Genomic DNA, 11,255 nt, shown 5'->3' with positions numbered 1-11,255 from the left:
ATGCCGTATAGAAACTACTTCTCATTGTTGTCGTTTTGTCTATGCTCTGCTATTGATGTGTCTGCACTGTGATCATTGTTATGGCCTCTGATCTTGCTAGCTTCTCCTCTGCTCTTGCTACCAATTCTATTAGCTTCATTTATACTCTGATAAAAATGATAGGAGATTCCTCTCCAAACATAGGATATAACTATTAACAATTTTTTTTTAAAATTTGAATTAAAATTGTGCACTTATATCAAGAAAAGTATAGAACTACAAAGGTTTAATTCTATAATTAGGATTTTCTATAATAATAAAAAAAAAATCTATAATCAGGAGTAGTCAATAAAACAACTACAATTTAATCTACAAAAAAGAAAAAGCTATGCAGTAAAGTTCATTTTCCTTCCTTTTGTGATAAATTTGTAGTATGCCTTGTCAGTGGATTAATTGATGCTCTACACTCATCAAATAAACCCAACTGTAACTGCTGCACGATTCATTGCTCTGGACCTCTGGTAATCGATCGACCTATTATTTTGGGGATTTCTTTATTCTTTCTTTGGGTGAGTATTATGGAATTTCGTGATGCCTCTATCTTAATAAAACGATCTATAAATGCCGACTAAGACTAACCAATTAATTGCCCAAATTGACTAGCATAGATTGCCCTCTTCCTTCTCTTCCATTTGGGCCTACGGTTTGTGCTGAGTATTTGGACTTTGAAGAATTATTTCCTGCTTAGCAAATCTTAATTAATAATCTTTGGGTCTTGTTATAACTTATAAGGAGTGTCCTAAAGGAAATCACTACAGGCCGACAATGAAATAATTGCAAGTTACTACTCTTGAGGGGGTATATCCCTAAGTTCACATGTTAAAGATTTAGTTGATCTTGGAAATTGTTCTTAGGGTTAATTAATTTATCCGAACACATAGTATTTATACTAAAAACAGATTTTTTTAAAATGTACATTTATACAAATTTACTCCTAACATTAAGACCAATAGGTCATTTGGTAGGAACCATTAACTTTTTGGTCGTCCCTCTTTACTCTTTAGAAAATTGGGGCGGATTCCCCAGGGCCTACCTAACATTTTTGCTAACTTAAATAGAAAACTTAATTACTTATAAATTATTCATCAAAAATAGATATACTTATAAATGATTAGAACAACCACCGCCAAAATATTAATGGCTGCAGGGACGTAAGCTGACGTGGTGAAGATATATCGGTTTTGGTAATGACTGCCCTAAGAATTTAAGTTAAGGAATAATAAATGTTTAACTATGAGTTGTAATACATAATTTTTATATAACAATAAAAACTTTACTCCCAAAATTATGGACTATGTTATTAATACTTAATAGGTTATTAATAATAAAAAAAAGGTTATTAATGGATGGTCATATGTATTATTTTCCTATGTTCTACTCTATCTATTTTCATAGTCTATGTTAGTCCTTTAATTGTCATGTTTTTTTATTTATTTATTACTTAGGATACGTTTGATAAACTGTAATAGGCATTGTGATATAATAATTATTCTCATGATTTAGTTATTTAGTCGTTTGGTTATGGTTTTATTATAAGAAATACTCATTCCTTATGAATAGTTATTCTTTAAGATGAGGAATAGCTATTCATCTCTAAAAGGAATGTAATACCTATTATGTTAATTTCTAAAATTAATATATTTTTAAATAAAAAAAAAATTTCATAAGTACATAACAATCATAAAAATAAAAAATGATAAAAAATAACTAAACTTTCTTTGAAAATTTTAAAAATATTATGTTTTAGGAAATATAATTATATGAGTAAAATATTTTTTAAAATATATCTTAAGTTTTTTTTAAAATACTTTCATTCCATTGTCTTTAGGGTTCTATTATTGTGTTGTCACCAAACAAATGAATAGTAATAAATATTAAATAACAGTGTCTTGTATTATTTGTAATACCTATTTATATTCCTATGTAATTACCATTATAATATACCAAACGTGCCCTTATACTAATGTAATTTTTTGTCTTTTTCTACCTTTTCTCATTTCCTCAACTTAGACCAACTTGCTTTTTCTTGCTGATACATTATTAGTCACTCTTCTCTGAAAATGACCAAACCATCTAATAAAGTTATAAATGACTCTCCCTCATCTTTCTTCAATAAGGACTATCCCTTATCTTTAAGCTAATTTCTTCATTTTGAATCATATCTTTTTGTATATTTCCACATATATATCTATCTTATCATTCTTGTGAGGGTAAACGAGCTGAGCAAGAGTGTTGGGCTGTGGGCTATCCCCAAGGACATATAGGAGCCTAAAGATGATTGAAAGGTTTGATAAGTATTGGGGTCAATGAGCCGAGGACAAGGAAAGATAATAACAAAATAGTGGTAGCCCCCCAAGGAGCCAAGCTTCCTCGGGAAAGCATTGAGGATGGTTGGAACCTAGCCACCTTGGGAATGCTGTGCAAGAGGTAACCATTTTTTTGAGGATAAACTTTAGGGAAGAAGCCAACAATAAAGAAAGAAATATATGAGAAGAAGGCTGCTACCATCACATTAAATGCTTTGCACCTAACCAACTGGCTGTATTTATGTAGAAATGACACCTGAACAGTGATATCTCAACTTACAGCTATTCACAAAACTTCTAAGAGGTTTTGGATGGGACAAACATTTAATAGATCACCTATAAGATTAACGAGTGGAATGCTAGGATGAAGAATGATAGGACTATATAAGGAAAAGGCCCCCATAAAAAATGGGGCATGTAATTGGGAGAAAGAAAAAAAAGAAATTGTATTCATATATTCTTGAGATATTATAAGAACACTTGATCCTCGAACTTGACCGAGGAGTGTAATTTCTCTCAAATTGTGTCTCTAATCTTATTAACATGAATCCAATCATCTACAGTTCTTACTTAATTTGTTAAATTGCCTTCCTGTTAAACCCATACTCTAACAAATACTTTGTTTTGGGCTCTTTGGGCTATAATCCACTGTTCTTGGTGGGCCGTGGTTCAAATCGAGCTCTTACAATTCTCATTTCAACTACATTCATTTTATAAATATTTGCACACAATTAGATTTTATTTATAAAAAAATATTTTAATAGATTTCCATTTTAAACTTTAGTTATTTTATAATAATAATAATAATAATAATAATAATAATAATAATAATAAGAAGAAGAAGAAGAAGAAGAAGAAGAAGTAAAATAAATATATGGTAAGTTGTAATTGGTAAAATATAAAGTAAAACACAAAAATTAAGACAGGATTTGTATACTTAGAAATGAAATGATTCTCCTAAGAATTTTTGAGTTCTTTAGCACAAAGACCACCCCTATGGTCCTTTGCTCAGAAACACAAACACTTCAAAACCCTTGACACATTCATGTTTGACATGTAACCATGTAGAAGATGTTGAGGACAATTTTGTATTTGTGTTCTTATTGTGTTGAGAGAGGAATTTTTAGATATGTTTTTAGGGATTTTGGTAGTTGTTATATTTATTTTGAATACCAAAAAATAAACATAAAATATACTTAAACATACATATTATTAATTGATTGATTTTGGCACCTATAATTAATTGTGGTATTTTTTTGTGTAATTTTTCAATAATTGTCATGTTGTGTGTTGTGTCGGTGTCTATACTTATTATCATTACTATTATTATTATTTTGGTAGTTGTTATATTTATTTTTTAATACAAAAAAAACATAAAATATACTTAAACATATATATTAATTAATTGATTAATTGTGGCATCTTGAATTAATTGTGGTATTGTAATTTTTCAAGAATGATCATGTTGTGTGTTGTGTTGGTGTCCATACTTATGAACATTACTATTATTATTATTATTATTATTATTATTATTATTTATTTTTAATTGTACGTTGCCACTTGCGCCTAAACGTGTCCATGCTTATAATTAGGTCCTACGGAATTCAAGCCCTTTAGCTTTAATGATCCCATTACTTTCACCACCCATCAAGTCTTTATATGATTATATCTATAGCCCTACTTCATTGTAAATGCCCATAGCTCTTTTTCTTATACCATCTCGCTAGCTCTTAGCATGGAATACCCTGGAAAGAGATCTCTCTTCAGCGTCATGGGTGAAGATACAACACGATCACCCACCCACCTTTCTGTCGAAACCCATCAAGAAATGTATGAACATGATCTCCAATATAGCCCTGAAATGGCTTGTAGCCCCCACAACACAAGGCACGGGCTTATAATAGCACCCCCAAGCCCAGAATCACCATGGACACTCTCTCCTCTCCAAACCCCATCTCCATCACTGCTTTACCACTGTATAGCTTCACTCCATCGCCACGAGGGTACCATCTATTCCATCGCAGTTTCTAAGCAAGTAGTCTTTACTGGCTCTGAGAGTAACCGAATTCATGCTTGGAGGCAACCAGATTGCATGGAGCGTGGTTATGTTAAGGCAAATTGTGGTGAGGTCCGCGCAATTTTAGCCTGTGGTAACATGCTTTTCACTGCGCATAAAGATCACAGAGTCCGATTCTGGAACTTCACGGTTTCAGATGGTTGTTTTCAGTACAAGAAGGTCTGCTCTATTCCTAGAAGAAGCTCATTTCTTTTGTTTCCAAGAACCAACACACAACAACACAAGCATTGTGTTTCTTGCATGGCTTATTACCATGCTGAAGGGCTATTATACACTGGCTCCCACGATAGAACAGTAAAAGCTTGGCGGGTTTCAGATAAGAAATGCGTGGACTCATTTGTGGCACATGAAGATCGTGTAAATGCAATATTGGTGAACCAAGATGATGGGTGTGTTTTCACATGCTCTTCTGATGGGTCTGTGAAAATATGGAGAAGGGTATACAGGGAAGACTCACACACACTCACCATGACTCTGAAATTCCAACCATCTCCAATGAATGCATTGGCCTTGAGTCCATCCTTCAACAATAATTGCTTCCTCTATTCAGGTTCAGCAGACGGTGCCATAAATTTTTGGGAGAAAGAAAGAATGTCGTATAGATTTAACCATGGAGGATTTTTGCAAGGACATCGTTTCTCTGTTCTTTGCCTAGCGACTATTGAGAAGTTAATATTCAGTGGCTCAGAGGATACAACGATTAGAATTTGGAGGAGAGAGGAAGGTAGTTGTTACCATGAATGCTTGGCTGTGTTAGATGGGCATAGAGGGCCAGTGAAATGCTTAGTTGCTTGTTTGGAAATGGAAAAGGTTGTCATGGGTTTTATACTGTATAGTTCAAGTTTGGACCAAACTTTTAAAGTGTGGAGGGTTAAGGTTTTGCCTGATGAGAATATATGCTATGATTATGTGGACCAAAGCGATTCGAGAACCCAAAAAATGGAGTATGAGATGAACCCTGTGTTGTCTCCCTCATGGGTAAAGAAAAAGCTTCAAGGTAACTACTTTCAGTAGATGAGTAATAATTAATATTTTTTTCACTTCATTTATCTGTAACCTTGTAAAGAAAATAGAGCAGTTAAAAGCTATCACAAATATGAATAATGCTATTTGTGTTACAAGGCTTATCACAATTCCTGAATTTTCAACGAACAAACTCAATTTCCATGTTTGTTTGGAAGTTGCTATTTTTCCTCATGCTTGGTAATCTTCTTATTTAAGAAAGGACATTTAATTTTCTTTTTTCAAGAGAAGATTATTTATATTTTATTGGTTAATGTAACCAAGTGTTTGATAACGTACGTAAAATACGTTAAGTTTTACCTTTAGAATATATCAAGATATTATATATTATGGAGGTGCTCTTGAGATTAGAGAAGGATCAAAAAATAATAGGACAAATAGGAGAATTTCAAAACCTTTAAGTCTGACATTTTGGTTACATATTTATAATAATATCCTACTATATTTTAAAAAATCATGAATTTATACTTAATTTTCAAATAATTACTAAGCTTCATCCATCTTTATTTGGATTTTGAAGAGAAAAGAAAGTAAAATGAGTCATCTAAATAAAAAGGAAGGAAAATTGTAGAATTGTTTTTATAAAATTTGCATATGTATTTTTTATTTTGTTTCTAAAACAAAAATTTGTTTGCTTCCCTTGAATTTTGCAAACAAATATTGACATGTAAATTATATGGTAGAGTCTTAATTTACAATTCAAAAATACCTAAAAATATATTATACTTAAAATATTGCATCTAAGTTTTACTCATATTTTAATATGGTTAAAGTTTGGTGCATTAACTTGGAGCAAATAATAATAATAATAAAAATCAATTCGTTATCTTCTCCCTTAACCCCCAAAAAGAGAAAAAAAAAATGAACAAATAGTTTTCCATTTGTTCTTTATTTTTTAGGTTTTTTTTTAACGGATATTTTAATTAACCATTTTATGAATTTTTTATAAGAAAATGAAAAAATAATTAAAATTTTTGACAATTTTTTTTCAATTTTTTCTAATTTTTTAAAATTAATTAATTAATAAATACTTTAAGAATAATTATTAATCGAACCTTATTTCTTAACAAGAATAAATTAATCAATGTGACTGCCTAGCTCTGGTGCATTCCTTCCTACTATATTAATTGTAACAATCTTGATTGGACAAATGAGGGCGACAGGGCGTACACCATTTTATATGCAGTAGGTTACCAATCAAATGGCTTGTAGGTAGCCCCTTTGGAAATTAATCTAGAAAGAAGGTTGCTTTTTGTTCTTTTTTTTTTTTTTTTTTTTTGAACCTTACTTTTTGTTCCTTTTGTTAGGTTGCTAGAATGAGTTCTCATAATGAATTTTGTTACCTTATGTTCTCGGCATTTACAGACCCCAATTTTTTTTTTGTAAAATATGTAACACGTCATTCACCGATCACCACTTTCACCATTATTATACCTCATCCACTCCAGTGGGTTGCTGTTGAAAAAGTAACTAAAAGGTTGGTGAAGCCTTAGTTTTCATTTAGTACAATTAATTAAGGCAGATATGCATCACGTGAATCAACTTGTAGGCAGTACTCTCATAAATGAAAGTATATACTTAACTGGTTTTATAGATTTTTTGGAGCCATGCACCTCCCAAAAAGAAAAAAAAAAATCTAAAACAAAACTGACATTTGTATGCACTCGCAAAGTGGCAAGGGAGAAAAATTTTCATTTTATCTTTAACGGATCACTTAATTGAAAATATTTTTTAAAAAAATATTAAAACACTACTATAAATACTAAGTCATAAGATAAAACATTACTTTGATACCCTGTTTAAAATGTATATCACACTGATCAAGCGATCATCAATACCAACTTTGTTGGAAGTTATAATTACCATGGTCATTAGTTCTTGAATAATTATGTCTTTACCATAAAACTCTATATTTTAAAATGAATTTATTGAACGATACTTATAGTAGGTTAAATCTTAGATTGTATATAGACTAACTAAAAAGATATAATGGTTGCACTATAAATAGGATTAGGATTACTTATAATTTGCTTACAACTCAAGTGCATTTAGATACAACGAGTTTAGACTAGAGTTACATAATAATCTTGGAGCTTGACTAGATTTGACCATTGATATTTCTAATAAAAAAAACTCCTGCACAAAAGATTTTAATACAAGCATTTGTACCAAATTGATGTTGATGATGAAAACTAGATAAGACAGAAAAATAGAAAGATTTAAATACATCTGAGAAAAGTATCCACAGGAAGCATTACAGGAAACACAGCTAAGTAGAAGTTTTTAGTACCTAGAGAGTACAACACTGTGGACAATTAGTAACCTTCTTCCTCAGTGGGAATGGGGACATGAGATCTGATGATGAAGAAATTTTCATAAATAAAACCGGCAAGCCCACCACCAATAAGTGGCCCAACCCAGTAAACCCAGTGATCAGTCCAGTCCCAGCTCACCAAAGCAGGACCAAAGGATCGAGCTGGGTTCATTGAAGCCCCAGAGAAAGCTCCACCAGCTAAGATGTTGGCCCCCACTACAAATCCAGTAATAATAGGGCCTAAACCGTTGGCCCCCTTCTTTGGGTCCACAATTGTAGCATAGACAGTGAACAACAAGGAGAATGTTAGAACAACCTCCCATATAACCCCTTGTAAGTAGCCCACTCCACTTGCTAGTGTATGAATTGGAGTACTCTGCACCCACCAAAAGATTAAAAAAATCATATAGTAAGGAACAACCAGCTCTTATGTGATCAGATCATTTGCCACAACTTTTACTACAAGATATGTTGAAGTAGTCAATTGCGAGTGCAGTAAATATATGATGGCCAATCACTTTTACAATGACTCACATACAGTTGATCACGTCAAAATTGTAACAAAAATTGAGTCATAAAATTATGTCCTAGACTTTCTCATAACTTATTAACCAGGATATGACCAAATTATATATATATACATAATAGTTTGAAAAGTATCATTTGGCTCACCAATCCCCCAGTAAGGTACTGAAGAAGAAAACAAGCAGCTGCAGATGCTAATAACTGATCAATCCAATAGAGAATGGACCGGAAGACAGTGATGTGACCACCGGCTAGGAGGCCAAGAGTGACGGCTGGGTTAAGATGACCACCAGATATGTGACCAGCAGAGATCATCACTGCCACAACCAGTGCATGTGCTATAGCCACAGCAAACAAGCCCACCAGTGAACCTCCCGCTAGCTTATCTGTTCATCAAAGAAACATTTTATGCTTTGGGTGTAATTGCAATCAAAACAGTTTCAAGAAGATTAGTTTTATTAAGAGAAATTGTGTTCAAGGACTTACATAAATGGGCAGTTTACTATAATTATGATGAGAAAGCAAAGCATGTATCATATTAATCACACAACTATATACATCAAAATGTAAAATGCAAAAGGTCATACTATATGCAAGATAAAGAGTGCATTTAAAGATAATATATATATATATACACATACCGGCAGTCATGGCCGATGCAACTCCTGCAAAGACGAAAAGGAAGGTTGTAATGAACTCGACAACAAGGGCCTTGATGCAGTCGGGCTGTATGGCCTCTCGCCTGGTTCCCAAGGCAATTTTCGCCATAATTTCCTGGAGATCAAACACCCTTTCAGTGAGGAAATTCGGTATCGGGGACCCCCTACGCTCAAGACTGAAAAGCTATTTACTTTGGTTTGGCTTTGCTAGTGCATTGACAAAGCTATATATTCATAAGTCAGCGCTATGGTTTGTACCATAATTGTTACATGCTTTTGCTTTTTGTAGTTGATGAATAGGGCACAATCGACAGCATGATGCAATAAAATCATTTTGGCTCATTTTCATCAATGCCCATTTGACTTTCAATATTTTGTAAGCTTGCCACTTATTAAGCAAGGCCGCTAGGGTTAAGATCTATATCGGTCCCATTCATTCACTTATAACGAAAATAAATAAATATAATGAATAGCCTAAAATTTATATATATATATATATATATATATATATATATATATATTTTTAGAGAATTTCAATTGGTAAAGTATCTGATGGTTGTATAAGAAATTTGGAGTTCAATCCCCACCTATACCAAAAACTGATTGGCGTCTTGGTCTGATGATAAAAGAGCTATCATCAGGATCGGATGCCATAAGTTGAAACTTTATCAAAAAATTTTTTTTTATAGATTTCAGTTAACTCAATTTTAGAGTTTATATTTGGTTTATCTTAAAATTGAAAAATCAAATTAATTTTGTCCTTTTGACTATAGGTTTTGTTTGATTTTAGTCTATTAAATATGAGATTTGAATTTGATATTACTCTCTTAAATATGGGGTGCGTTTAGAAATCTCTCTCTCAAAAAATAAAAATAATTTATGAATGATATTTTAGATGTATAAGAAAATGAAGAGATGTGTATACTTAAAAAGTAGGTGGCTGATTCTCCACAAAAAAAAAAAAAAGTAGGTGGTTAATTTTTTTTTCTATAATAAATGACTTTTTACTTTAAAAATTGACTAAAATTTACAAAGCGGAATGTGAATGCTAAGAGAGTATATTCTTTTTTATTTATTTTTAATCTTAATAAAATGTAGTACATATAATATAATTGGTCTCCCATTGGCTATTTGTATGCCGAATATGCTGGACATGAAGTATATATAAAGAAACATTGGTGCTTTTGGCTTTCGTTTACTAGTATTAGAATTAAAATTTTCAACTTTTTAGGGTCTAATATATTGCGGACCCCTAGTAAACAATCAATATTGAACCCCATGGTGCATCATTATTCATCCACCAAACACAAAAAGAAGGTCAGGAATCTCTTGAGTGATTAAGAAATGTACGTAGTGATTGGTCAATGGCCATATGAACAAGTTAACAACATCAATATAATAGAGGCCTAGAGGGCACATTCTATCCTTTCTTTTTCTTTTTCTTTGTCTTTCCTCCATCATAATCCATAAAAGCTGAGTCGCTGGTTTGCTTCTGATTGAAGAAGTTGTCATATTCTATTAAGTAAGGTCTATGGTTTTGGAATTCTAGCTAGCTAGCGTCGTCTTCTTCTCATCTTTTTTTCATATTTATGTCTAGTTGACATTTAAATAGTGGGATCTCAATTATTAATGGGACAGAAAACGTTTATAATGATTCATATTGCCCAATTTTGGATTTCGTGAAGATAAGGATTATCCCAAACTCAATAATGCTCATAATAATTTTTACAATTTTTTATATAATTATTGACATAATAAATTGTGATTATAGCACATTATTTTTTTACATTAACTCACTATTAATATTATTTTTATTAGCACTAATAATAATCATAATATATCACTTTAACTATTGTAAAAAGGTTGTGAAAATTTTTGTATTCTTTGACTTATTAAAGTTAGGACATAATCACGTAAACCATTTTCAAACTAGAAGTATAAAAATATGTTACCGTTGCTAGTTGCTACCAAGTTATCACAAGCTATCTTCACCAATATCATCCTGCCACAGCAATAGCATCTGAAATGAATCCTTGCAGCCAAAAAAAAAAAAGCTCTCAAATGTCGTACATTGCTCATCGTCTTTATTGCAGCTGTTAATAAACAAATAAACAACAGATGGGATCTATCTAGTTACAAGTGTTTGGCACCTATATATGGACATACTAGGTTAATTATTTATCATTTGGTTAGAAGTACAGCCATATTGTTCTCTTTATATACCAGACACCCTTGTACATAGGTTAATTATTTTTCATTTTCTTAAAAGTAGAGCAATATTTATTGTTCTCTCTTTGAAATTTTTTATGGTA

The 11,255-nt window shown here is 31.9% G+C and overlaps 2 protein-coding genes across 2 annotated transcripts; one reads left to right on the top strand and one right to left on the bottom strand.

Moving 5' to 3' along the window:
* The first annotated feature begins 4,080 nt into the window (after nt 1-4,080).
* Nucleotides 4,081-5,508, top strand: LOC142614078 (protein JINGUBANG-like). The gene has a single exon (XM_075786619.1). It carries the CDS (start codon nt 4,081-4,083, stop codon nt 5,434-5,436), a length of 1,356 nt encoding a protein of 451 aa, XP_075642734.1. The 3' UTR covers nt 5,437-5,508.
* Nucleotides 5,509-7,438: 1,930 nt separating this feature from the next.
* Nucleotides 7,439-9,191, bottom strand: LOC142612857 (aquaporin TIP4-1-like). Its single transcript, XM_075785028.1, has 3 exons — nt 8,926-9,191; nt 8,432-8,670; nt 7,439-8,135 (listed from the first exon to the last, which is right to left on the bottom strand). Exons 1-3 carry the CDS (start codon nt 9,050-9,052, stop codon nt 7,761-7,763), a joined length of 741 nt encoding a protein of 246 aa, XP_075641143.1. The 5' UTR covers nt 9,053-9,191; the 3' UTR covers nt 7,439-7,760.
* Nucleotides 9,192-11,255: the final 2,064 nt, after the last annotated feature.

This window comes from Castanea sativa, chromosome 10, assembly GCF_040712315.1.
Source record: "Castanea sativa cultivar Marrone di Chiusa Pesio chromosome 10, ASM4071231v1".
Lineage (NCBI taxonomy): Eukaryota > Viridiplantae > Streptophyta > Magnoliopsida > Fagales > Fagaceae > Castanea > Castanea sativa.
Note: the sequence above shows the minus strand (reverse complement) of the source record. Positions and strands in the feature narration are given on the sequence as shown.

Excerpts from the sequence above, each read along its gene's own strand:
- LOC142614078 (XM_075786619.1), top strand. The coding sequence starts at position 4,081 with ATGGAATACCCTGGAAAGAGATCTCTCTTCAGCGTCATGGGTGAAGAT.
- LOC142612857 (XM_075785028.1), bottom strand. The coding sequence starts at position 9,052 with ATGGCGAAAATTGCCTTGGGAACCAGGCGAGAGGCCATACAGCCCGAC. Across the intron at positions 8,671-8,925 it reads TGCATCGGCCATGACTGCCG|ATAAGCTAGCGGGAGGTTCA; the intron begins GTATGTGTATAT and ends TTTGATGAACAG. Across the intron at positions 8,136-8,431 it reads AGTACCTTACTGGGGGATTG|AGTACTCCAATTCATACACT; the intron begins GTGAGCCAAATG and ends TGGTGGGTGCAG.